The 26,902-nt window shown below is 53.5% G+C and overlaps 2 protein-coding genes across 2 annotated transcripts in view; both read left to right on the plus strand.

Moving 5' to 3' along the window:
• WDR62 (WD repeat domain 62) overlaps nucleotides 1-22,139 on the plus strand; it is a 46,745-nt gene extending 24,606 nt beyond the window's left edge. Inside the window, exons 12-32 of the mRNA XM_079906805.1 lie at nucleotides 555-646; nucleotides 2,177-2,302; nucleotides 5,194-5,261; nucleotides 5,342-5,463; nucleotides 6,270-6,345; nucleotides 7,124-7,235; nucleotides 7,331-7,394; nucleotides 7,997-8,122; nucleotides 9,778-9,911; nucleotides 12,058-12,110; nucleotides 14,084-14,302; nucleotides 16,135-16,262; nucleotides 16,599-16,702; nucleotides 17,057-17,164; nucleotides 17,452-17,607; nucleotides 17,900-18,014; nucleotides 18,138-18,279; nucleotides 18,359-18,419; nucleotides 18,601-19,284; nucleotides 19,835-19,992; nucleotides 20,087-22,139. Coding sequence (XP_079762931.1) covers nucleotides 555-646; nucleotides 2,177-2,302; nucleotides 5,194-5,261; nucleotides 5,342-5,463; nucleotides 6,270-6,345; nucleotides 7,124-7,235; nucleotides 7,331-7,394; nucleotides 7,997-8,122; nucleotides 9,778-9,911; nucleotides 12,058-12,110; nucleotides 14,084-14,302; nucleotides 16,135-16,262; nucleotides 16,599-16,702; nucleotides 17,057-17,164; nucleotides 17,452-17,607; nucleotides 17,900-18,014; nucleotides 18,138-18,279; nucleotides 18,359-18,419; nucleotides 18,601-19,284; nucleotides 19,835-19,992; nucleotides 20,087-20,350 — 3,112 coding nt within the window. The 3' untranslated portion in view covers nucleotides 20,351-22,139. The remainder of the gene's footprint in view (nucleotides 1-554; nucleotides 647-2,176; nucleotides 2,303-5,193; nucleotides 5,262-5,341; nucleotides 5,464-6,269; nucleotides 6,346-7,123; nucleotides 7,236-7,330; nucleotides 7,395-7,996; nucleotides 8,123-9,777; nucleotides 9,912-12,057; nucleotides 12,111-14,083; nucleotides 14,303-16,134; nucleotides 16,263-16,598; nucleotides 16,703-17,056; nucleotides 17,165-17,451; nucleotides 17,608-17,899; nucleotides 18,015-18,137; nucleotides 18,280-18,358; nucleotides 18,420-18,600; nucleotides 19,285-19,834; nucleotides 19,993-20,086) is intronic.
• Nucleotides 22,140-24,956: 2,817 nt separating this feature from the next.
• On the plus strand, nucleotides 24,957-26,889 carry OVOL3 (ovo like zinc finger 3; the record flags this gene model as incomplete). Its single annotated transcript, XM_079908419.1, is given in 5 exon segments — nucleotides 24,957-25,050; nucleotides 25,125-25,189; nucleotides 25,965-26,031; nucleotides 26,034-26,165; nucleotides 26,681-26,889. Coding segments are annotated over 5 exon segments (567 nt in total).
• Between the last annotated feature and the right edge of the window lie 13 nt (nucleotides 26,890-26,902).

Raw genomic sequence — 26,902 nt, forward strand, 5'->3', positions numbered from 1 at the left:
CTGATTTCATTTGGCAAGAATGTGAGGAAAGTCTGGATCTGAGACTTTTTAAGAATGAGAGGGAGTTCCCTGGGGGTCCAGTGGTTAGGAACTCCACGCTTTCACTGCTGAGGGCCTGGGTTCAATTCCTGGTCAGGGAACTAAGATCCTACAAGCCACAGAGTGCAACCAGAAAAAAGAAAAAAAAAAGAATGAGAGATTAGAATCAAATGTTCCCACCCATGGGTCCTATCCTTGAGTATGACCTCTGACCCCTGCCCCAGCCCCAGGAATCACCTCTGATATATCCCTATCCTAACCTTTGTTCCCCCAGAAGACCATCCTAGGTGTTACCCATGGAACCAGAAGGGGCGGGGTGCCCGCTGAGGTTCTCGCAGGCTTGGCAGGTTTTTAGATGAGAAACTGGTTGGGCACCTGTAGACTACTTGGCCAGGGTAGGGTGTTCTCCACGTCACCTACCTGGCTGCTCTGACCTTTTCTGGTAGTGGCAGAGCACCTGGAGCTGAGGGGTGGGGGCGCCAGGCAGGGTACAGCAGGGAGTGTGTATCTCTCAGGATCCACGAGCTGCACTTCATGGACGAGCTGGTCAAGGTGGAGGCCCATGATGCTGAGGTGCTGTGCCTGGAGTACTCCAAGCCTGAGACAGGTGAGCCCATGGCAGGGGAGCAGCCTGCCTGGCAGAACCACAGGGAGGAGTAGTTGGTGTCTGGTGGGACCGTAAATGACAGGGCAAGACTCGACTTGTTTACCCTGGTCCCCAGTGCCCCGAACAGAGCTCAGGCTAAAGAGGTGAAGGTTGAATGAGTGAATATATGAATGAGCTCCTCCTCTGCTGGAGAAGATAAAGATAGATCAGTAGTCAAACATATTCTTTGGAAAAAGTTTGACACTTACAGAAAAATTGCAAGAATATTATAATGAATATCTGTAGCCTCTTCACCCAGGCTCCCCAAGTTTTTTCTTTTAAATCCTGTCTGACCTGTGACAGAATTATCTGCTTCCCCTCTTTCCATTTCTATGTATTTGCGCACTTTTAATACACTTGTAATAAAATAATAGCATGTGCATTATTATTATTAAAGCGTGTATATTATTATTATTATTTGCTGAACTACTTGAGAGTAAGTTGCAGGCATGCTGCGCTTTCACCCTTAAATGCTTCTGTGAGCATTTCCTAGGAATGGGGACGTCTATTTACATGACCACAGTGCACTTATCAAATGTGCATCTTATCAAATCTGTCATCTGTCTGGGGTTCTTATTCACGTTTTGCCAGTTGTCCCAATGCTGTCCTTTACAGCACCTTTGTTTTTCCAGTCCAGGTTCACACTTCAGTTGTTGTGGCTCTCTTGTCACCTTTGTTTTCGAATATTTCCACAGCCTTATTTAATTTGTCTTTATGACTTTGGCTTTCTGCAGAATATAGATCAGTCATTTTTTAGAATTTCCTTCAATTTGGGTTTGTTGTTCTCCTCATGATTTGATTCCGATGATACATTTTTGGCAGGAATATAATGTAGGTGGAGTTATGTCCTGATAATGTTAATGTTCTTTCCCATGCTCTTCCTTCCCCCACACCCTCTGCCCCACCAAATTTTCTTTAAATTTCTTTTCATTCAGTACACCTCTCCCGAGCTCCCCTCCACCTCAGGTCATGTGTTAGGGCTCAGACATAGCAGGTGTCCAGGCTAGGCACTGTCTGAGGGGGCCAGCACGAAGGTCCAGTGGCTGAAGGAAAGGTGGCAGCATGTGGTCAGTAGGGCCTAGATGAGGCTCGTGTAGCCAGAGCTCAGAGAGTGAGGGGGCAGTGTTTTGGGGAGGTTGAGAAGTTGGCAGGGTCTCACGTGGCTGCCAAGTAGCTGGACTTGGTAGGGAGGAATGCTGGGCTCTGCTGGAATGTCTGGTGTGGGCACAAGTGGAGGAGTGTCCACGTGTGCATCAAGATTCATCCTGCAGGAGCTGGTGGCAAGGGATGTGAAATGCCAGGGTTTGGGGCTCTGGGGAAAGACTGCACAGAGTGGGGGAGTGGCCCCTTTCCAGGTTTGTGGCAAGTTGACTGCAGTTAAGAAACCGAACTCCTTCTTCAAGGCCAGGAAAGCTCGGTCACACTGCTCTCTGGGAGACCAGGCCATCAAGCAGCCTCCCAGAAACCCAGTGGCACCCTTTCCATCCACAGGGTTGAGCTTGCTGGCCTCAGCCAGTCGGGACCGACTGATCCACGTGCTGAACGTGGAGAAGAACTACAACCTGGAGCAGACCCTGGATGACCATTCCTCCTCCATCACAGCCATCAAGTTTGCTGGTGAGCCCTTTCCTTCTGCGTCCTGTGCCTCATTAGATGGGCTCCTTTGACTGCACGTAACAGCGAAAGCCACCTTTAGCTTAGAGAGAAAAGGGAGAGGCAAGCTCTGGATTCAGGCACAGCTGGATCCAAAGATTGCATTTTTATTTATTTACTTATTAAAAAAAACTTTTTTAGACTAATTTTTTTTAATGCTTTTGGAGTATCATTTATTTTGGCTGCTCCACGTGGCATGCAGGATCTTAGTTCCCGGACCAAGGATTGAGCCCGTGCCCCCTGCAGTGGAAGCACAGAGTCTTAACCACTGGACCACTAGGGAAGTCCCCAAAAGTTGAATTTTTTAAAGTTACCTGAACTCTCTCCCTCTGTCAGCTGTGCCTTTCTCTCGTGGGCAGGATCTCAGTGGTCACTGTGCCGCTGGAAAGAGATTTCCCCTCTTCCTGTCAATTTTGGCAGAAATTGGTAGCTGACTTACCTTGTGCTGGCTTGAGGCACCTGCCCTTTCCAGAACAGTTATTGGTGCCAGAGCTTTGGAGTATCCTCTTGGGCTGGGTGTGACTCGTGTGCCCCCAGCCTCCACCTGCCTCCACCCCTGATCCAGGAGGACTGACATTAGGTGAGTGCTAGTCCGCAGAAAGAAATCAGAATGCCAGTCCAAGGTGGAATGGGTTTGGGTGACCTTGGCTGAAAAATAGATGACGGTGACAATTGCTGGAGACTAATTCTGTGCTGGGTGATGTGATCCTTGCACTGCCCCAGCAGTTACTGTACTTTACAGCCAGAGTCACACAGCCAGTAGGTGCAGGCCTGGTATTTTGCATAAGGCTGTCCTTCTTTATAGCCCTCGCTCAACCAGGCAGTTGAAGGGATCCCTCCAAGACTTGAAAGATCCAGTACAGAGATCCCTGGCCCTAAGGGATTCCAAGAAGAGGGGAAGTAGGCCCTGTGGGGGTTTAACTGATCAGAACCCAAGAACATGTTCAAAACTATATTCAAGAAGAATCCATTCATGGAATACGTCCACTGACTCCAAGTTCTTGACTATGAAGTGTTTTGTACATATAATCTTGTGGCTGAGAATGTATTAATGTCCGTGGTCTTCCCCACTTTCTGCCCTGTCTCTGTCTAACTCAGGTGGTCGGGAGCTGGGCAAAAACAGGTTAACACGTTTGCTATGTCTTGATGAGGACCTGACAAAAGCTGATCAGCTCAAACTTCTCAGACACCTGTAAAACACTGTTCAGACCATCCCATTCCATAGGGTAGAGGTAGTTAGAATAGATTGGTAAATCTAGCAGTTTGGCCAGCAGTGACCTCACCTTTAATGAATGGTCTGGATCCAGGAGAGGTGATAACTGGCCAAGGGGATGGCCCAGGAGTCGGTCCTTTAGGTCACCTTCTGAAGGCATGGGCCTCTGTTAAAGCCCCAGCCGGTCTGAGAGGATGTACATCCTAAAACCAGTCCTGTGAGCCCTACTCTGGCTGGGCTGACTCAACTGGGCGTTACACTCAAAACATTGATGGTTCATATAAACTGGGCACCAGCCAGTCGGAAACTGTCTGAAGCTATCCAGCTAAAGAATGAATCAGTCTCTTAATTCTTTTCTATGAAACATATCCAAAAAAGTGAACAGAAAAATCTGTGAATAGTTTACAGAATAATACAATGAATATCCACATCAAGGTTCATAGTCAGTAGGTCTGAACTAGACACACCCATTGTTTATAGCCAGCAACTGTTCTGATTGGTCCTAGTCCTAATATTGCTAAATACTTGACTCACCACCCCAGGTTAAGAAGCAAAACATTACCAGAGGTAACTTGCAGGCCCTCTCTGGATTCCTCGCCAACATAGGACTCGTTCCCTTCTATAAACCAATGACTTCTGCTCGAGTAACATCTTAACTTGTATGTCGGGCCTGGGTGCTCTCAAATGTCCTGTCATGAAGGAGCAGTGTCTATTGTACCAAGGTTGTACATGTTTTATATTTGTTCTGTCTCTTCATCCTCACCACAACTCTGCAAGGTATTTGTGCTGTGATTATTCTTATTCTATAAAGAAAGAAGAATAAAAGTAAGAACATCGATCGTGCTTACCAGGTATCAGCCACTGTCCCAAGGGCTTCATACCACTCCACGGGGCAGTGGCTGATACAGGCTTATTGAACAGACGGGAGCTGAGGCTCGGAGAGGAAGCCTGGCTTCAGAGCACAGTGTTTAACCAGAGAATGCCTGGGACCAGCCCTGGCCCCATCTTGACTCTCTGCACCCTGGGACAAGGACTGTGTGACTCTGAGCCCCTGGGTTCACATTTGTACAAGTGGCTGGTAACAGTCAGGAAGGGGAGGCATGTGGCACAGGACCTGGCCCGAAGTCTGTGTGGATATTCCTTTTTATTTCGGCTGCACCGCATGGCTTGCGGGATCGAGCCTGTACCCCCTGCAGTGGAAGCGCAGAGTCCTAACCATTGGACCGCCAGGGAAGCCCCTGTGTGGATACTCTGATCCTTCTTGATGGTGTGAGCCTCCCAGTGGTCTGCCTGTCTCCTCTTGCTCCCTGCTTCACTGACGCCTCCATTGTGAGGCCAGAGTCACCTCTCCAAATCCCAAATTAAACATGGTGCCCCTGCTGTGTCCCTGGCTTCTGTTTCCCTGTCTGCTCTTGCTCTGCAGATTCCTGCCTTGCCCACTGCACCATCTGTGCCCCCCTCACACAGAGCTCACAGTTTATAGAGTCCTACTGGCACCCAGCACTCACCTCACCTCCTCCGGGAAACCCTCTCTGACCCCCAGCGGAGTGCCCTTATAGTAGAGTTCCCTAGCTAGGATCCCCAGCCCCAGTTGGGCCCAGCAGTGGCCCAGCCCTGCCTAAGGCACTGCTTCCTCCTCCAGGCCACAAGGACATCCAGATGATCAGCTGTGGGGCAGACAAGAGCATCTACTTCCGCAGTGCCCAGCAGGTAGAGTGGGGCAGCCTCCTTGGGAGCTGGGTAGGGGGCTTGTCAGGGGTATCCTCTGAAGGCCCTGCCTGCCCTGCCAGGCCTCAGATGGACTACACTTTGTCCGTACCCACCACGTGGCAGAGAAGACCACCTTGTATGACATGGACATTGACATTACCCAGAAGTACGTGGCTGTGGCCTGCCAGGACCGCAACGTAAGGTGAGGAACTGCCCTGCACTCTTAGTCAGCCAGACTAAGTGGGACCTGGTTGGGTCTGTCTTCTCATGAGCGCTCTGCTTTCCTCCCCCTGCTCACCTGGTCCCTGAGAAGCTGGGTGGAGTGGTGGGACCCAGTGGGTGTTTCTTAGGAGCTGGGTTCACCCAGGCCTAGTCTCCAGGTCAAACAGAGGGTTCTCCTAGATCTCAGGAGCCTGTGTGGGGCAACTGAGAGCTGCTCATGTGGCTCATAAACTAATCATCCTCGTTCCCTGAGCTCCTGTCTGGGAGGGACAGTGGGGGAGTCACAGGCCCTGCCTTCGTGGAGCTCACAGTGCAGTGGAGGAGAAGACAGACTGACCAGACAGTGACAGCACAGAGTGGTCAGGGCTGGGATGCAGAGAGCCCAGGGGCTTTGGGGGGCCCTGGGAGGACATCCGACCCTACCTGGGGTCGCTGGAAGGGACGTCTGAGCTTAAACTGGGAAGGATGTGGGGGAATAAGCATGTGCAGAGAGGTTCTCCGTCTCCTTCATTTGCTCACTCAAGTTGGGTGCCAGGCACTCAGCTCGCTGTGTGGCAGGGAGATGGATGTTAGCTCAGTGGACACCCCAAGACGTAACCTCTGTGACCTCAGCCCAAGACAGGGTCTCATTCCCTGATACGGGGTTTCAGTCCAGGCATCGGGTGGGGGATAGGAGGTACTGGGGGCTTCCAGGGGAGAGGAGGGCAGCAGGTAAGGTTGGAACAAGGGAGCAAGAGAGGGCGGTGGGCAGGGCCATGTTAGCCACTTCTGCTCTCTCCTTCCCAGAGTCTACAACACCATGAACGGGAAGCAGAAGAAGTGCTACAAGGGCTCCCAGGGTGATGAAGGGTCCCTGCTGAAGGTGAGGAGCTGGGGCCCCGGGTGAAAACCGTACACAGACACCCACACACAAGGCCCCCCTGTCTGTCTCCTGCCCTGCTGGGCCTCCGGAGACCTGGGTCCTCCTTGGCACCTGATCAGAGGGATGAAAGGATCACATGCCAGCCAGCATCTACTCAGGCCTGGCTGCCCAAGGGTGCTTGGGAGCCAGGGCTGGCCCTGACTGCTCTACCTTTATTTACTGAATCCTTCCCCACGTGGGGACATTTAAGTGGCTTCCATTGTGAGTGGCAATAGAGTGTGGTGGGAGGAATCAGAGAGGCCTCTCCAGGCTTGCCCCTGTCTATGTTATCCAGGATGAGGTGGGGACCTTCTCAAGAGCCTCTGGACTAGGGGAGTTATGAGCTCAGGCTCCAGGGTCAGACCCTCTTACAGCTCTGCCTCGGGCTGTGACCTTGAGCAAATGTCATCTCCTCTCGAACCTGTTTCATCATGTGTAAAATGCAAATAAAAATTGCCTCTATCACAGGGTTCTGTGGGGGAAATAAGTTCACACACGTACAGCTCTTAGCACAGGGCCTGGCTGCCATTAGTACCATTGTTGTGGTTGGTAATTTCTTCACCTGTGAAATGGGAGCAGGAGCTTCTGCCTACCATGGTGTGTGTCGTGAGGGTTACCTGAGTCCATGTGCCAAGCGCCCAGCACAAGGCGTTCCTCAGTTAGTGGGGTTGTGTGTTGAGACCCAGGCCTATTCCAGAAGGAGGCAGCCCAAGTGTCACGTGGGTCCTCTTCTCGGCAGGTCCATGTGGACCCCTCAGGCACCTTCCTGGCCACAAGCTGCTCTGACAAAAGCATCTCGGTGATTGATTTTTACTCCGGGGAGTGCGTTGCCAAGATGTTTGGCCATTCAGGTGGGTTTGCCTCCTTGCTTGGGACACCTCCCCACCTACCCCAGCCCAGCCTTCTGGCTCAGAAGGCCAGCACGGCTTCTCTGCTCTGCTTGCAGAAATCGTCACCGGCATGAAGTTCACCTACGATTGTCGTCACTTGATCACAGTATCCGGAGACAGGTGGGAAAGGCCTGGAGGCTGCCCCAGCTGGACCTCCCTCTGGGAGTGGGTGGGACCTATCCTGCTGGGAGAGCAAGGGCTCAGACACCGGCACCCCATGCCCACAGCCTGCCTGTGCAGAGAGCTCTCTGAGCATGCCAGCTTACTCTCCTCCGATAGTGTGTGCCCAGCCCTGAGTTCAAATCCTAGCTCTGCCACTTATATTTCCCCTCTCTGACTTTGTAAAAGAGAGATGACCCCATCTACCTTGAAAATCGTATGGTGAGAGTCAAATGAGATGATATAAGTTCCTTAGCACATGGTTGGTATCCAAGGAAGTCCCTTTTGACGCTCTCTTCAGTTTATCAATACTACACTCCTTCCTCACAGCCCCCTTCCTTGGGTCTCAGGGTCTTCAGAGCAGCCTTGGTTTGCTGGGATGCCCTGGACCCCTCCCAGGGTGTAGACCTGACTTGGTCCAGAGCCCTGTGCTAAGCTGATGAGGGTTGTTTTCCGGGCCAGGAAATAAGGTCTTGTCAGTGGTGAACCAGGTGGCTCTGGGGTCAGATGGCTTCCATATTCACTGTTCCTCCCTCTTCCACATCCCTCCTTGGCCTCTGCAGCTGCGTGTTCATCTGGCACTTGGGCCCGGAGATCACCAGCTGCATGAAGCAGCACTTGCTGGAGATTGACCACCGTGAGCAGCAGCAGGAGAACACGAAGGGCAGGAACTGGAGCAGCCACCCCAGGTCCTGGCAGCCACCTGTCCATTCACCAGAGGGATGTCTTCCTGCCCTGGGCCCCGTGAGGAGTGAGGCTAGGGAAGCAACCACGGCCCAGACAGCCCCTGGCCCTGCCCTTTGTGCCCTCGGGGCCTAGAAGGGGAGATGTACTTTGAATAGGAAGTTACAATAATGCATATGAGAAGGGTTTTGAAGTGTAAAAGCAAAAGTGCTTGGAGAGCCCATGAGCACTCTGGTGGGAAGCCCCAGGTGGCTGTGGGGACCAGAGGAGGCCCCAGACCCAGCCCACCCAGCCCGTGGTGGGGAGGGAGGAGATCAGAGAAGGGTCCAGTGGAGCAGAGATGTCTTCTTAATCTTTTTTTTTTAAGGTTTTTTTTTTTTGTTTGTTTTTAATCTTTGGCTGCGTTGGGTCTTCATTGCCGCACACGGGCTTTCTCTAGTTGCGACGAGCTGGGGCTACTCATCGTTGCAGTGCGCGGGCTTCTCACTGCGGTGGCTTCTCGTTGCACAGCATGGGCTCTCGATGTGCGGGCTTCAGTAGTTGTGGCACACGGGCTTAGTTGCTCTGCGGTATGAGGGATCTTCCCGAACCAGGGCTTGAACCCATGTCCCCAGCGTTGGCAGGCAGATTCTTAAACACTGTGCCACCAGGGAAGTCCTATCTTAATCTTTTTTTTTTTTTAAGATGTTGGGGGTAGGAGTTTATTAATTAATTTATTTATTTTTGCTGTGTTGGGTCTTCGTTTCTGTGCAAGGGCTTTCTCTAGTGTGGCATGCGGGAGCCACTCTTCATCGTGGTGCGCGGGCCTCTCACTATCGCAGCCTCTCTTGTTGTGGAGCACAGGCTCCAGACACGCAGGCTCAGTAGTTGTGGCTCACGGGCCTAGTTGCTCCGCGGCATGTGGGATCCTCCCAGACCAGGGCTCGAACCCGTGTCCCCTGCATTAGCAGGCAGATTCTCAACCACTGCGCCACCAGGGAAGCCCTTCTTAATCTTTTAATGTAAGTTATTCCTTCACTTATATCTTTGAGTTTCCTAAACATATTTCTTAAGTCTTTATGTTGCAAGACCAGTTTTATTTGGAGTGAATTCCTGTTCTGGTTTTTGATTTGGGATTTTGGTTTGGAAGTTTCAGTTGGAGTGGGAGGTTTTGAATTTTCTTCTCTTCCGCCTCCAGAGCTGTCCCTATCTCTCTCTCTGTGTCTTGAGGCTTTGCATTGCTTCCCCACGGGGACCAGGCCTGACATGGGCCATCTATTTTGCAGTGATCTTGAGGTAATGCAGATCTAGGCACCAAGAGAGTGGGCAGCTCTTTGGCTTGTGGAGCTAAAACCTCATTGCTAACCCCACTTCCTAGAACAGAAGCCAGCAGCTCAGGACTCATGCCCTACTATCATCTGCTTTGCTTTTTGTTCCATTGCTGTGGCCCTTGAAGAGTTTGTCGTATTTCTTGAGCCCAGCCTTTGTTACGTCTCATTTTTTGTGGCAGTATGTTTCTAGCAGAGGGGGTGTGGCAGGTGAGACCTTCCAGCACCATCTTGACCAGAAGCCAAGAGTATGTTCACATGGACCCCAGCACAGGGCCCAGCCCTAGGCAGGTCCCCTCTACCACCCCATTTACCTATGTTTCTCTCCTTGCTGTCCTTTTTCCCGGCTTCAGGCAGGAGACATATGCATCCATGCCCAACGAGATTTGCTCCCTAAGCCCTGGAGAGCAGACGGAGGATAAGCTGGAGGAAGAATGTGAACCTGAAGAGTTACTAAAGACACCATCAAAAGAGAGTTTGGATCCAGGTTAGGAAAGGGGCCCTATTTTGACCTCTCAGTGTAGGGATCGTTGCTGGGTTTTGGCCACTACTCTGTTTTCACAGCCTGGCACATATTGAAGCTCAGTAATCATATCAGTCAGGACTTTTTCAGGGTAATAGCACCTAGACTCTCTCACTGGCTTAATTTGGAAAGAGAATTTATTGGTTCTTGTAAATGAAAATTTGAGAGTATTGGTTCAGGCATGGCTGGATCCAGGTAGTCAGGTGATGTTAAAGAAATAGATGTATCTCTGTCTCCTGGCTTTGCTTTTCTCCATGTTGACTTTGCGCTCAGGCAGAATCTCCCTGTACAAGGGGCAAAGTATCCCCAGCAGCTCAAGGTTATAACATTCTAGAAAAGAGAGCACTTCTTTCCTAATAGCTCAAAGTCCTGTGTTCATGACTCATGTTCCTGCTGTGAGTCACCTGCCCATTTCTGAGTCACTGTGATTGGCCAGGCCTGAGTTATGTGGTCATCCCTGAGGGTAGGAGGCTTTAGTCAGCTCCACTTGAACCACCTGACCAAAGGCGAGGGGTGGGTGTGTCCCAGGGGTAAACAGGGTGATGTTCACCAGAGGACAGACCAGATTCTCTTGTTCAGGCAGAAGGGAGAGTAGTAGCTAAGCGACTTTATGAGAGGCCAGGCGCTCTATAAATTTCTGCCCCTCTGCATATCGCCTTGGCTTAGACCCATGTTACAAGATGGCTGCTTAAGTTCTAGGCATCAGAGACATTTTTTTTTCACGTCTTTATTGGAGTATAATTGCTTTACAGTGTTGTGTTAGTTTCTGCTGTACAACAAAGTGAATCAGCTATATGTATACATATATCCCCATATCCCCTCCCTCTTGAGCCTCCCTCCCTCCCACCCTCCCTATCCCACCCCTCTAGGTCATCACAAAGCACTGAGCTGATCTCCCTGTGCTACGCAGCAGCTTCCCACTAGCCATCCATTTTACATTTGGTAGCTTATATAGGTCAGTTTTACTCTCTCACTTTGTCCCAGCTTCCCCTTCCCCCACTGTGTCCTCAGAGACATGGTTGAAAGAGGACATTCCCTCCTGGAATCTCCTGTACAGAGGAAACTCTTTCCCAGAAGCCCCTGCAGGCTTCTCACAGGTCCCATTGGCCATGATTGCTCCAGCTGTGAGAGAGGCTGGGAACAGTGACCAGCACTGGGTGCTCTTAGCGAGGGTAGTGGGCTGCCAAGAAGGAGGAAACAGGCAGGGGCCAACTGGATGGCTGACTAGTAGGCAACAGCAGTGTGAGGATTCAGCCTTGGGAAACAATCAAATAGAGAGTAAGCTCATTCTCTTTGTCACCACCCACACATCCAATCCAGCGTCCTCTCCCAGGTGGCCACTTTGATGAGTTTGGTGTGAACCCTTATAGGCCTTTTCCTGAACATTAATATACACATGTGGATATCCATAGGAAACATCTGTGTCCACAAATCGTATTATACTGCAGATATCATTCTGTATCTTTTTCTTCTCAAAACTATCTTACTGACCTGTAGGTTGGTGAATACAAAACAGAAGCCTCCCTCTTTTAACCAGAAGCATAACCAGTGATTTTGCTCTGGGTGGGCACTTGTGTGTTTTCTAACTTTACACTGTTGTGAATGAGGCTGTGCTGACCACTCCTCGGCCTCAGGCCGAGGACTGGCATTGCTAGATCCTGGGGTTAATACACTTTTTTTTTGGCCGTGCCATGTGGCATATGGGATTTTTATTCCCCAACCAGGGATTGAACCCATGCCTCCTGCATTGGGAGCACAGAGTCTTAACCACTGGACTGCCAGGGAAGTCGGATATACTTTTTATTTTAAAAGAGAACCCCAGCGGCCCTCCAAATCCAGTTACTGCCCCACCCAGCAGTCAGTGTTAAGCCCTCCGTTTCCCCACACTTTTGCCAACATTTGATAGCTTGAAGCATTTTAATTTTGGTCAGTCTTAGGGTAAAACATTATATCCCGTTGTTTAAATTCGCACTTCCCTGACAGTTAGTGAGGTTGACCATCTTTGGATGTCTGTCGTTTCCTGTGTTGTCTCTGGAGAACTGCTGTTTATGTTACCCGTTGTCTCTTGGGTTGCTTATTCTCTTTGCATGGTTTCCATGTGTCTCTCCAGATCCTCGGTGCCTGCTGACCAACGGCAAGCTGCCACTCTGGGCAAAGCGGCTGGTGAGTCTGCCCGGAGAGTGGGACGCCTAGGAGCGGACAAAGAAGGGGTGCCCTCCTCCATGTTCCTCATTCTTCTGGGAACACTTTTCCCCTCCACATGTCTCCTTTCCCTGGAGAACCCCTGTCATCCTTCCACTCTCCGCTTAGACAGTCCTTCTTTCATGCAACACATATTTACTGAGTGCCTACCCTGGGCTAGGCCTTGCTGTGGCCCTTAGATACAGCAACCAGCAGGGCAGATGAAATCTCTGCCTTCACAGGCTCATTCTCTACTTCGGGAGGTGGACAATAGCCACATTAAACAGGTAAATTATATAGTGTTTGGGGAACTGATAATCAGTGCTATGGAGGACAAAAAAGTTGAGAAGGAAAATACAAAGTGTTGGGGGTGGTGACAATTTTAGGGTAAAAAGAAAAGGCTTCACTAGGAGGACTTCACGTATTTGAGCAGAATTAAAGCAAGTGAGAAATACAGATCCTGGGAAAGAATGTTCCAGGCAGAGAGACCAGTCTGCAAGGGTGAGGGCCGTGAGGCAGGATCATGCTTATTAGCGTGTTCCAGGAAGTGCCCGATGCCTGGGTCGAGGGTGAATGAGGGCAGAATGGGGGAGAAGGGCTCGGAGAGGCAGTGGGGGCCAGGTGGTGAGGAACCGTGTGGGCTTGCTGCGTCCCCTCAACACCCCTTATTGTCCTTCTCCACTTATTTCTTCCCCTGTAGTGCTGAGTGAGATGGACAGGAGGGAGAGCTCTGAGCCAAGGAAGGTCATGTTCTAACTCAGGTGTTAACAGGTCCCTATGGCTGCCTGGGCAAAACAGACCTTGAGGGGCAAGCAGGGGGACCAGGGAGGGGACTGCTGTGATAATCCTGACAGGAGAGGTTGGAGGCTGGACCTGAGGGGAGAAGTGGTTGGATTCTGGATGGATTTTGAAAGTGGAGCCAAACAACTGGATGTGAGAGAAAGAGAGGGACCAAGATGAAGGTAGGATTGAATGAGTGATCATTAATTGAGGGAGGGGCAGGCCAGGCGCTGGTGGGTTAGAAGTTGGCAGCAGAATCCTAAACCCCAGGTTGAAGGGTTTATTTCAGGAACAATGTCAGACCTCAAATCAAAGCCTAAGTGTCAGCTCTTCAGGGAAATCCTTCCTGTTATCAGCCCCTGCACTGTTGACCAGGTCAGGCATGTGGCTGTGCTCTCTCAGGCCCCCAAGCTTTCCCTTACCAGTGCATATTACAATTGGAGTTACATCCAACAAATATTCACAGAACACTTACTCTGTACAGGTTCTATTGAGTCTTTTATATGTATTGTTTAATCCTCCTGGATGTACGGGCTTTTCATATCCCCTGTTATTTCACAGATAGGGAACTGAGGCCCAGAGAGGTTAAGTAACTTATCTGGGGTCAAGCTAGGAATTAGGGGAGGTGGGGTCGACCCTAGAAGGCTGGCTCCAGAGCCTAAGTTGTCAAGCACCCACCCTCCACTGTCTCTCAAGCAAGTCTTGGTAGGAGGCAGTGGTGGGCAGGACCAGGGTTAGGGTTAGGGACCGTGGAAGAGAAGTGGCCATATCTTGGATGTGTTTGGGTGGCAGAGTTGAAGAAATACAATGGGAAGTGTGAGGGACAGAATAAGAGGAATGAAGGAGAACCTCAAGGTTTGGGGCCTGAGCAGCTGCAAAGAATCACTGAGACAGGGAAGGCGTTAGGAGGAATAGGTTTAGGGGGAAGGTCAGTTGTTGTCTTCAACATGTTTGCTTTGAAAGATCACTAAACATCCATGTGGAGATGTGGAGCAGTTGCATGTGCACTTCCAAAGTTTAAGAACAAGGTTCAGGCTGGAAACAAATATCTGGAAGTTGTTTCTGATTGATGTTTAAAGCCACGAGGCTGGATGCAGGTCCGTGCAGTGTCCCGGGCCCTCACTGGAGTTGGTGAGCACTTGGCTAGCTGCCTGACCGTCCCCTGTCACCCTCAGCTAGGAGATGATGATGTGGCAGACAGCTCGGCCTTCCACGCCAAGCGCAGCTACCAGCCACATGGCCGCTGGGCGGAGCGGGCTGACCAGGAGCCTCTCAAGACCATCCTGGATGCCCGGGACCTGGATTGCTACTTTACCCCCATGAAGCCCGAGAGCCTAGAGGATTCTATTCTAGATACAGTGGAGCCGCAGAGACTGGCGGGCCTGCTGAGCGAGGTATAGACTGCCTGCCCCAGCCCGGCCTACAGCCCCTGCACCATGACTGCCGGCGCAGGACCTGGGGCCTCAGTGCTCTCGTTCTAAAGATAAAGCTGACTGTCCCACTGCAGGGGTGCGAAAGGGTTACATGTGATGGTAGAGGGCAGTAGGGTGAGCCTCGGACCTGGTGCACAGTGAAACTTCCCAGGGCAGACCAGAAAGCGGGAAGATGGGGTCGCTCGGGGGTTAAGAGCTTGGGCCCGAGGGCAGGCCTGTGCCTGAGTTGGGGGCATTTGAGCAGGTGGAGCCCTGGTCCTACACCTTCCCGGCTCTGTAACCTGCAGCAAGGCTTGATTCTCTGGGCTTTGATTTTCAAAAATATGGTCATTTAAACAAAAAAGAGAGAGAGACTTCCCTGACGGTCCAGTGGTTAAGACTCCGTGCTCCCAGTGCAGGGAGCCTGGGTTCGATCCCTGGTCATGCCGCAACTAAGAGCCTGCATGCTGCAACTACAGATCCTGCACGCGGCAACTAAGACCCGGCGCAGCCAAATAAATAAATATTTTTTAAAGAGAAAGGTGACTGGGGCTTCCCTGGTGGCGCAGCGGTTGAGAGTCCGCCTGCCGATGCAGGGGACGCGGGTTTGTGCCCCGGTCCGGGAGGATCCCACATGCCGTGGAGCGGCTGGGCCCGTGAGCCATGGCCACTGAGCCTGCGCATCTGGAGCCTGTGCTCCACAATGGGAGAGGCCACAACAGTGAGAGGCCCGCGTACGGCAAAAAATAAATAAATAAATAAAACCATTTAAAAAAAAAAAAAAGGTGACAGAAGATTTCAGAAAAGGTCATTTTTAAAAATGGTCATAAAAAAAAAGTGCACAGGGGGCTTTTACAGTAATCCAGTTCTAGAAACAGGGTCTGGGCCCTAAAAGGTGCTGAAGCAACTTTAGCTCTTATTCTATTATTTTTCAAACAAAATTCTTTTTTATTCTATTATATAAGTTTGCTTATGTGGCATAATATAAATAGTTATGTGCATAAATCATAAATATATAGTTTGATGAATTGCTACCTGTGTACACACCGATGTATCCACCACCCAAGTCAAAATATAGAGCACTTTCTACCTCTTGGAAGGGGATCTTGGAGGACCGCCTTGTGTCTCTTCCAATCAGTAACCCCACTGAGGTAACCAGCATTCTTTTTTTTTTTTTTTTTTTGGCTGCATTGAGTCTTCGTTGCTGCACGCGGGCTTTCTCTAGATTCGGCGAGTGGGAGCTACTCCTCGTTGCGGTGCACAGGCTTCTCGTTGCCGTGGATTGTCTTGTTGCAGAGCACGGGCTCTACGCGCACGGGCTCTACGCGCACGGGCTTCAGTAGTTGTGGCTCACGGCCTCTAAAGTGCAGGCTCAGTAGTTGTGGTGCCCAGCTTAGTTGCTCCGCGGCACGGGGGATCTTCCCGGGCCAGGGCTATAACCCGTGTCCCCTGCATTGGCAGGCGGATTCTTAATCACTGAGCCACCAGGGAAGCCCTGGTAACCAGCATTCTGACCTCTTTCACCATGGATTGGTTTGCCTGTTCTTGGATTTCATATGAATAGACTCTTAGTGGGTTCGAACCATACCTATTCCTTATCTGTAAAGGGGCTGATGATAATGCAGGGGCAGCAGAGAGTGAGCTCCTCATGGCCCCAGCCCAGGCCCTGGCTCACAGGGAGCATCCAGCAGTGAGGGCTGCCATCACTACCTACATCTTTACCGTTACCGTCGGTGTTGGCGGAACACCTAGCAGCTTGGGAGGGCCCTGGTTGCCACAGCTGCCTCTGATGTCTGTGCTATCTTACCCCCCAGTCAGAGAGTCCCCAGGACAATGGCTGTGGGCCTCCCTCCTTACCACCCCTACAGAGGGAGTCTTCTGAGGCCAGCGAGCTCATCATCTACCCCCTGGAGACAGAGGTGACAGTCACAGGGACAGACAGGTGGGTGTCTTTTGCACCAATGGGAACCTTAGTTGGAGAGAGGAAGCCTCAGCTGGTAGGCACATCGTGGAAGAACCACTCTCCCAGTGGGCCTGTGGGAGGGACGCGGGCGGGGGGTGAAGCCCGGATGGTGCAGGAGCCCAGCCCTGCAGCCTCTGCTGCAGCCTGTCTTCCTGGTTCCAGGAGAAGGTGCAGGGGCCCCTGGAGGCGGCAGGAGAGGTGAGGCTGTACTCCCAGCAGGAGCAGGTGCAGATGTCTAGGCGTTCTGGGTGGGGGCCACTTGTTTACTAACCAGTACATTATCATTCCCTCACCCCATGCCCACGGGCACTGCAGCAAGTACTGTGCGGAAGAAGTAGAGAGGGCGCCAGGAGACCAGCAAGGTGACTCCTACCTCAGGGCCCCCTCCATCGACTCGAAGGACCAGAGGCCACCTGAGGGTGAGTGAGCACCAGGCAGTACACCCTGCAGTAGTCTGTTCATGTGGCCAGGTCCCTTTCTGGGCACTGATGGTGACCTTGACCAAGGCTTTCTGAAGCCCAGAGTCTGTCACAGAGACAGGCATGGTCCCTGCTATTGTCACTCTAGAATTCTGGAGCCCAACTTCCCACCAGTGGGAGCCCAGCTCTGCACCTTCCTCGAAGTGTAGCCTTGCTGGTCCATAAAAATAGGGGGCGGTCTTATCATCCCCTTTCTGCAGATGAGGAAACTGAAGCCCTGAGACCCAGAGCGCCTTACCTGAGTCAGTCAGGGCCCAGCTTTGGACTCCTGACCCCTCCCACCCTGTTTTCCAGACTCAGGGGAGTCAGAGGCCGACTTGGAGTGCAGCTTTACCACCATCCATTCCTCCCCTGCACAGCCAGACCCAGACCCTCAGTTTGATGTGACGCCCCCTACACCAGGTAAGTAGGGGCCAGATGTGGGGAAGGGCAGTGTGTGGGCCTGGCCAGGGGCTGGTCACGATAGATAACCACTGGCCCAACATCAACCCTGCATTTGGTGGCCACTGAGCACCAGTTTCCTCCCCTGGAAGACAGACGCATTAGCCCTTCCTTCTCCGCCTGGTGGCAACAGGGTGTGTGATGGGCAGGTCCAGCTTTCTCCATTGTTAAGTGGCCAGTGGCTTTTTCAGAGCATCTGCCATGATTCATGGTGTTGATGGTTCTCTCCTGCCCACTCCCTCTCCCAGACCCCCTTCTCCTCTCCCCAGGATGCCCAGGTACCACAGAAGAGTTGTCCCAGCCCGAGGTGCCAAGCGTATCCAACGGCTCCCTGCCCCAGACCCCTGAGCAAGAGAAGTTCCTCCGCCACCACTTCGAGACACTTACTGACGCCCACCCTGAGGGTAGACCATGCCCCCCTCTGACCCGTGCCTGGGCAGCATCCAGGGCTGAGCTCAGTGTGGGCTTCTCTGGGGCTAGGCTTTCCCTGGCAGGACTGGCGAGGGTGGTGGGAGGGCGTGTGTTTTACTTGGGGGCCCAGCTGTATGGTTTCTCTGCCTGCTCCATTTGCTCCCAAAGTGTGTGTTGTCTATTGATGGGGGTTTCTGAGGATTGTCTGCTGGTCTGTGGGTCTGCCTGGGCCCAGGGCTGGCTGGCTGGAGGGATTCTGAGGGCGCCCTCGGCATCTTGCCCTAGAGCCCTTCCACGGATCCCTGAGAGACCTGAAGGCCTCTGAGGCCGAGGACAACTTCTTCAATCCCCGGCTGAGCATCTCAGGCCAGTTCCTCTCCCGCCTCCAGAAGACATCCAGGTGGGAGCTGGTGAACTAGTGAATCCCATCCCGCCTTCCAGCTCTCTGTCTCCCCGCGGGAAGGGGCTGTGTGCCCTCAGGCGCCCCCAAGGCAGCCATAACCACCTGTTTTCCCCCCTACAGGTTCACCCACACCTTCCCTTCCCGGCTGCCCCTGCACCTCGTGAAATCCCCAGAGGTCAAACTCATGGATCTCAGGGGGAGCCCGCCCAGAGCAGAGCCCCTGAGAGCAGGTACTGGCTACACCTGCCCAGGCAGGACCAATGTGAGTACTGGGGCCGCTTCCCTCGAGACAGGGCTGGGAGCCTGGTGGCCTTATCCTCACCTCAAGGCTATGCTTGCAGGTCATCTCTGGGGGAAAGGCTGAGGAGCCCCTCGAGACCCTGGAAGCCTGGTCCCCACTGAGTGAGTGTCCCCACCCCCAGGTGAAAAGCCCTAGCCTTCTCAGCAAATGGCCCTGGGTGCCTAGCTGAGCCATGGTGGGGATGGACAGGATCCACTCAGACCCTGCAGCCACCCTGGCTGGGGCTCCCTGTCCATCAGCTCTGAGCTGGGGTGTGAGAGTAAGCTGCCTCTTCCTTTCTAGCCCCCTGCCTCACAGGCCTGGCGCCCTGCATCCTGCCCTCCTCTGTGCCGCCCACAGACAAGAAGCCTCCGACACCCGCAGCTCTACCCACTCCAGGCCTGGCTCAGGGTTTCCACACCCCCGCCGCCCGCTCCTGCATGGAGGCCACTGCCAGTTCCTGTGCCAGGATACCACACAGCATTTCCATTGAGGACAGTGAGGGCCCTGTCCTGGCTGAGCTGGCCAGGCCTCTGTGCAGGTCCTCGTCCCTGGGGGAGCTGGCCTCCCTGGGCCAGGAGCTCCAAGTCATTACCACCACAGTGACACCCAGTTCTGACAGTGAGGGCCAAGAAGCTGCCCTGCCCTCCCGGGGCAACCATGAGGCCCGCGCCAGCCTGAAACTCACCCTGCCAAGCATCTGTGACAGGCTCGTGTTGCCCCCACCCCAACTGGAGCCTCCCACCACGTGTGTCTGGTCCCAGGAGCCTGTGGCCATCCAGCCCAATGTCATGGTCACAACAGCCAGCTTCCTGGCCCCCAGCCCTGTGGATGGGAGTGCCCCAAGACTCCACAACGCCACCTTTCTCCCAAGGTTCCTGGCCACCGAGTCCCTCAATACCCCTTCCCAGCCCAACAGCCCCCCACTTCCAGAGGCCAGGCCTGGGGTCCCTGGCAGCATCACCTCCCTCCTGGAGCCCACCCCTGGTGAGTACCATCCTTGGGACAAGGGATTGTCCCCTAAGCTCATCCCATGTAACAGCTGGCTCAGCTCCAAAGGTGGGCACTTGACCTGGCCACAGGCGCTGTGCCACTCACTCATTCGTTGCCTTGCATATTTAGTGAGCGCCTCGCTTGTGCTGGGCTTTGTTCCGGGCCCTGGGGACGTGGGACCTGGTGGTAAACAAGACTACAGAGAATTGACACCTTAACTGGGGGAGACGCCCAGACTAAATCTAGTAAGGAAAGTGTTCAGTGTATCACAAAGCGATGTGTGCTGAGAAAAAGAGAAAGAAAGGGTTTAGGGAGTGACAGGTGGGAGCAGTGGTTAGTTTTAAACAGGATGATGAGAAAAGGCTTCAGGGAGAAGGTGGCATTTGAGCAGAGACCTGCAGAAGGGGTGGGAAGGTAGCCTTGGGGACTGAGGGAAGCATCCCAGGCAGAGGGACAACAATTGTGGTCGGCCCAGCAACACTGGCCTCTTTAGACCAGCTAAAAAGTAGAAGTGTCTTTCTCATTTCGTCCCCTCCACCCCCAGATGTGCTCAGTCCAGTCCAGGGCTGCCCTGGACACTGCGGGGAACCGAGGGGGCCAGCCAGGGTACTGCCCCCAGATCCCCTTGAGCTGAGCAATGTGGGGACCGTCGTGCACAGACTGCAGACTACCTTCCAAGAAGCCCTGGACCTTTACCACCTGGTGAGCCAAGCCCCAGGGTCAGGGGAAAGGACTGAGGGGCTCCCTGGCACTGCCTGGCCCAGGTGGCCCCTAACAAGATGGGCGCCCCTTGCAGATGGTCTCCAGTGACGAGGTGGGCGCCGAGCAGCGGCAGGCACGGACTGAGCTGGCCTCCACTTTCCTTTGGATCCACAGCCAGTTAGAGGCCAACGACTGGCTGGTTGGGACCGATGTGGCCCCAGCCCAGGCCCTGCCCAACCCAGGCCCCCCCTCCCCACCTACACTGTGCCCCCTGGCCAGCCCAGACTTGCGTGCCCTGCTGGAACACTACTCAGAGCTGCTGGTGCAGGCCGTGCGGAGGAAGGCACGGGGGGACTGAGAGCCAGCAGCCCCCTCCACCGCAGCCCTGCTGCTTCTGAAGAAATAGTTACTTTACGCAAATAAACTGACAGCTTGGAGGAGTGGTTCCTGGTGCCTGTTCTGGCGCATCCACAAAGCCCCCTTCAGATGGATGCAGGGAGAGAGGGTAGAGAGCCCAGGGAACTCACAGATGCCCCGGTGCCAGGCCCTGTTCCAGGACTCTGTCGTGGGCAACACAGGACTGTTGGGGAACTGCAATAATGATGACCCCAGCACCTGGCTCCCACGTCACCTGTCCCCAGCCCACTGAGCTTCTGTGGAGTCACGTGTGGTCCTTGCTCAGTGGGGCCCAGCTGTACTCTAGGGAGGGGCCAGCCCTTCTTCTCTGCCCCCTACTGATGCGCAAGAACCCACTGGAGCCTCTGTGATCACCATGTCCCAGACCCTGGCCACCAGTTCACATACTGCCACAACACTGGCTCGCGGCCCCTGGGCCGGTCCCATGCTGGATCCTGTGAGCTTCAGGCTTTTGTTCCCATTTGCAGCAGGGTAAAGTGAGGAAGGACAAATCCAGGGAGCATGCCTAGGCCACCCAGCAGCTGGGACCAGTAATTTCTTCCCCAGCAAGACTGTGTCCAGCTTCAACATCCCATGAGCTCCCAGCACTGGTACCAGCTTCCCTAGGCAGCAGGCATCTAGCCACGTGGCATGTCTGCTAAGAAGGACACTCTTGTGACAGCAAAAGCCCTCACTGTCCCAAGTCTGTAAAAAGGAAGCCGGCAGGAGCAGAACTCTCCTAGAGCACAGTTGTACTGTGCAGCCTGCTTGGCCTGAACCCCCACTTGCCTGTGAGTTCCTCACTGCTCTGTTTGGTGATCACGGCCCACCAGAAACAGGCTCAGAGAGATCCAGTGCCTTGCCTCGGGTCCCATAGAGTTGAGAGTCAAATGAGGCTTGCCTGGTGGTAGAGCCAGACTCTTTAACATGAGGACGTGGCTCTCTGTTGGCCCTGTAAACACTGAACCAATCATGCAGTTGTTGAAAAAAATCCTACCAGCCCCGAGGAATTGCTGGTCCCAGCTGCTGTCACTGCTCTACACGGTAGGGGTAGATCAAGGAACAGGACAAGCAAAGCATCTGCCCTCGTGGCATTCACCTTCTAGAAAGTGAAACACGACAGAAATTAAAATAACTGTCTAACTGTAGGTAAACTGAGGGCATTCCCTGTGCTGGTTACAGGACTCTCTTAGGTGATGTTGGAGCTGAGGCTTGATAGAGGGCACAGGCCGTGTGGACACTCGGGCAAGTATCCAGGCAGACAAAGGCCAGTGCAAAGGCCCCATGGCAAGCTCAGACGTACATGAAGGGAATAACAGTGAAGCCAGGAGGCTGGAATGGAGTGAGCTCAGGGCGAGGGTAGGAGAGGAGGTGGGAGGAAGAATGGGTCCCACTGGGCAGGGCCTTGTTGCTTCATGACATTTAAGTCCAAGACACATTCACAATACAGTTTTTTTCCCCTAAATAAAATGCCTGATCTTGGTGTTTGGGAAGATGCCCAGTATTGTTTATTTCTCAAGGCTCCCTCTCCCTGCCCCGGCCCACTGGCCACCCCTGCAGACTGGAGACCCACTTGACCTGCCCCTGCCTGCCTCGGCCACAGGTGCCTAAGATCTCTGAGGTGTTTGGTTTCCAGGACCCTGGACACCCAGGGGACCACCTTGAGCCTCGGTCCCTCATTGATTTTACCCCTCCTCCCACCCTGTATCATAGTTAACTCTTCAACTCCAGGTAGCAAACACCTGGCTTAAGGGGCCCCAAGCTAAAGGGACATTTGTTACTCTTGATTCTGTTCCTGCTGTATTTCACCCTCTGTGAGTCTGAGTTTCACTCTCCAGCTTAGGCCCTCATGGTGGCAACATGGCTGCCATAGCTCCCAGCAGTACACCTTCACCCAACCAGGAGCAAAGACACAAAGCAGGGCAACCACCAGGATAGTGGGGAAAAAGTGCAAAGCCTTCTTAGATGCCTCCGCTTTCAGAGCAGTTGCAGGCAACAGGATTGGAGATGACTTTAATTTGCTTGGACCAGCCACCTCCCCTGTCCTGGGCCTGTTACTGTTGCAACAAAATTGGGTTCTCTCAGCACAAAAGGAAGATGGGCTGGTAGGATCCAGTGTGTCTGCCAGTCTCCACCTCGTAATGCCAAGCTCTTCAGCCCTGGAAGGACCAGACTTTCCTCAGACAAACCGACTGGTTAAGAAACCACAGCTGATGAATGTGTGTGCATGTGACAGTGCGCCAGCAGCAAGAGGACAGCATGCTCACGTGGGATATTTGAAAGAGAGCTTAGCAGAGGGATCATTTGCAGAGAAGTGGACAGGGAACAGGGAAACCTCAGGGCCAGTGCATGACCCTAGACTGGTAACAGAGGAGAGGTGTTACACCCCACACAAGGCACAAGGGAGCAAAGTGGAACCCAGAAGAGCAAATCCTGGAGACAGCTGCCCTGAGGGGAGTTGTGTTCCTGGCAACCCCACAGGGAGGGAGTTGGGGGAACCCCTCCCCCATCTTCTGCCGGGCTCCCCATTGTCTAAACCCCACTGGAAGCCAGAGGGCCCAGGAGCCCAAATGATACTGACCACCCAGGTCAGCTTCCCAGGACATAGAGCAGGACAGAAAAGGGACCTGGGGGCAAGTAAAGATAGCCGGCCCCAGGGTTTTTCCCTAATGTGTTTTCAGCAACAACTCAGGAACCAGTTGTCCCAAGAGATGTGGTGTTGGGCATGGAGAACTGGGCACCTGAGACAAACAAAATGGCTCCCATAACCTGCTCACTGGCTTGTGCTTCAGTGCATCTGGCCCCAGTGCATCTGGCCCTGTGTCGGTCAGGTCCTAGATACTGGGCTGCCGACCCAGGCCAGGCACACCAGTCACAGCTGCGTTAAGTCCAACAATTGGGAGATGGAGACACTTAAAATCCCACTTTACAGGGACATCCCTGGCAGTCCAGAGGTTGAGACACCACCCTTCCACTGCAGGGCGCACAGGTTCGATCCCTGGTCAGGGAACTAAGATCTCGCAAGCCGTGCAGTGAAGCCAAAAAAAAAAAAAAAAAATCCCATTTTACATGGGCTGATTGAAACTCAGATGTTTGCCTAGCCACCCCACCCTTCAAGACTTTTGAACAACCCGCATTTATATGTCTGCTGCATGCCAGATCCTCTCCCTGGGTGATCTACATGGATTTTCAACACAAACTAGGAAGACTCAGTCCCATTTCCAGATGAAGAAACAGGCTCAGCAAGACAAGATGTGACTTGCCCCAGGTCCTGCAGAGAGAAAGTGGCAAAGCTCTGGGCCAGCAGGCTTCCAGCGCTTCCTCTGTTGCTTCCGCAAATGAATTTAGCTGGACTGACTCTCAGGGAATGTGAAGAAATGAATAAGTATTGCTTCTTGCACCATCAAGCCTTTTATAGACTGTTCCTCTGCCTGGAAAACTCCCTGTTTACCAGAAACCTCTTCTTCCTTCAAGGCTCACACCTAGGAAGTCATCCCTGAACCCTTAGACTGGATCAGGAGACTCTTCTGGGTCCCCTGAGCCCCCTGGTTTTTCCCCATTGAAGCTTGGGTCACTCTGCCTGTGCTTGCCCCATCACAGCCTTGGTCATTCTGGACTGTCACTGGTGTGTCTCCCCCATGGACCTTTATGTCATTTTCAGTGCTGAGCTAGGCTAGGCCTATAGTTGGAGATCAGAAAATCGTTGGGTGAATAAGTGAAAGTAACTGCATGGGGAATATTCAAAATCCTTAACCCCTGGCTAAGAAGCCAATGACCAATCTAGAACGGAGCCTGGCCAGAGTGCTGGGGTAAGGGTCCTGGGAGCCCCTGGCTGTGTCAGGTGACCCCTTATAGTTCCTGGACCGTAGGAGAGTGAGGGAGTTACTAGGAGCTGCACTAGTAACAAGCCAGTATTGTGATACCCCATACACTTGAACAGTGCTTCCGGCTGAACGTCAGCTCTGGGCATCTGCGGATCAGAGAGGTAGAGCTTCCTGCCTGAAGATGCACAGGCTGGATCCTCACTTTGACCTTACGAATTGGACCCTGCTGTCTCTCCACCCTCTGGAGCAAGCAATCACAGTCACCCCCTCCCCTGCTTCCTCAGACGGCTGCTGTGATTTGAATAACCAAGCAGGCTGCTGGATGTCCGGTAGTGACTGATTTGCTTGGCAAACAGACCCTCAGGTCTGCTGGTAATATGGAAAAACACTCAGCCCCACTGGGGTCTCTGTTTCCTCTCTCCACCCCCAAGGGCTGCTTAGGTTCCAGTTTTGCCCTTGCTTGACCTCCCGGGGGGCCCTAGTGCTTGTCTTCCCCTGGAGGCTGGAGAGTACCCTCAGGAACCTGGCAGAGGAGAAGGCGGAGGAATGGCAGGGCCCAAGGCAGAGGTAACTGGAGCCAGCTAAGTCTGCCCCCTGGGCCTGTCACAAAATTTGCATGGAGAGAATGAGACCTCTCTGTGACTTCCCCCTCCCTTCCCACCTGGAATAGTTCTCCTGGGCCTGAGGTCTGACAGCAGGTGGAGGAAGCAGCCCTGTGTGCGGGGGGAGCTGTTCCCGGTGGTGATGCCCCGTGCCTTCCTGGTCAGGAGTCGGCGTCCACAGCCACCCAACTGGGGCCACCTGCCTGACCAGCTCCGGGGACATGCCTATGTCCCAGGTGGGCCCCTCACTGGGCCTAGAGGTGAGGGGCAGGGGAGACACAAAGCATCACCATCTGGCTTCTCTCCTCAGACTGCAGCAGCCTGGGGGTGCCACTGACACACCAGTCTTCTGGCCTCCGGGACTCTTGGGCAGCGGTGAGTCTGCAGCTGGCCCACAAGACCCTGCTCAGTTTCACCCCTGCCCGCTCTCAGCCGCAAGAGAACCTGCCTGCCCCTTACCCCCTCGTGCCACTCCAGCCTCGGGACCTTCCCACCCATTGTCCTCTCTGCTGGAAATGCCTTTTCTTTTTTAGTAGTGGGCTCACTGTTAGCCCTCACCCCAAGTACCCTTTCCCCAGGGTGGGCAGCCACAGCCCCTGCCCCCAGGGATTCTCTGCCCAGTGGGGCAGAAGAACAGGATTCAAACCAATAATGGATGGTGGTTTGCATTATGTCAGAGAATCAGACAAGGTGACAGGAGCTGGATGGGGGATGGGGGAGGAGCTCTCGGAAGGGATACTCAGCTGTGCGTGCACCGGAAGAAGGAAAGCCCTAGGCGGGATGTAAATGTGCTGGAGATTATTTCAGTTTTTATTGGGAGCCAGAACTGTCCTAGGCAATGGGTGTTGAGGAGTAAGACAAAAACTCATTCCTTCCTGAAGCTTATAATCTGGTGGGAGCTGCAGGTATAGATAATAAAATTAGGGAAAAAAATATTATGTTGGAAGGTGGTATGTACTATGGAGAAATAGAAAACAAAGGGCGATGGGGGGCAGGGTGGTCAGCGAAGGCCTTGGGGAGAGGGTGGCATAAGCACGCACAAACTGCAGTCTCCAGCCTTCCCAGACCTCCTTGGTTCCCAGTTCTAGGTGCTCCATTTGGTCCAGTGGAGGGGTGGGGTGGGGTCCTAACTCCCATGTCCCTCCCACAGCCCTCCCAGGGCACACTGACTGCCACTCCTAGGGGCCCTGGGATGCTTGGCTGGCCCCTCTGCCCCAAGGCTTCCCGTTGCAGCGCATGCTGACCCGGCACCTCAAGTGCCACAGCCCTGCCCACCACCACGTGTGCCACTGCTGTGGCAAGGGCTTTCACGACGCCTCTGACCTCAAGCGGCACATGAGGACTCACACGGGTAAGCGGCGGCAGGGACTGACTGGGAGGCGCTGCTGGGGGGGGATGGAACGAAATGGAGGGAGGTGCATGGGATGTGGAGTTTCCGTGCACTCGAGTTCCGTGCACAAGTGGGGCATGTGTTAGTGGGGCAGAGACTCAGCCTTCAGGAGGCTGGGAATACCATGCACCTTAGCTCCCAGCCAGTGGGTGTTGGGGTGGTGCCAAGGTGGGGGCCTGCTGAGGGATACAAAGAGAAAACAGGTACTGGTTACAGGATTCAGGTCCCGTATTGAAGGGTGCAAGGGAAATCCTCCTTCCTTCTCCTCCAGGGGAAGGAACATCCTGGTGAGGAGGGTGGGGACACACAGCTCCCACGTTTGCACGGGGTGGAGGTAGCGGATGGTGGGAAGCAGGCTGAGGTCTGGCGAACTTGGAGTAGGAAAGGGGGAATGCTCACAGAGGGCGAGGTCGGAGGGTGCTGGTCTGGGGGCCATTGCCCTGTCTGTCCTCTCTCCCTCTGGCCCACCTACGCAGGGATCTGGCCATTCCGCTGCGGAGCTTGCGGGAAAGCATTCACGCAGCGCTGCTCACTTGAAGTGCATCTTGCCAAGGCACTTGGACAGCTGGCCAGCTACGCTTATCGTGAGTGCCGTGAGAAGTTACATGTGTGTGAGGACTGCGGCTTCACCAGCTCGAGGCCTGACGCCTACGCGCAGCACCGCACCCTGCACCACGCTGCTTGAGACTGGGAACCCT

The sequence above is a fragment of the Stenella coeruleoalba genome, assembly GCF_951394435.1.
Source record: "Stenella coeruleoalba genome assembly, chromosome: 20".
In the NCBI taxonomy this organism is placed as follows: domain Eukaryota; kingdom Metazoa; phylum Chordata; class Mammalia; order Artiodactyla; family Delphinidae; genus Stenella; species Stenella coeruleoalba.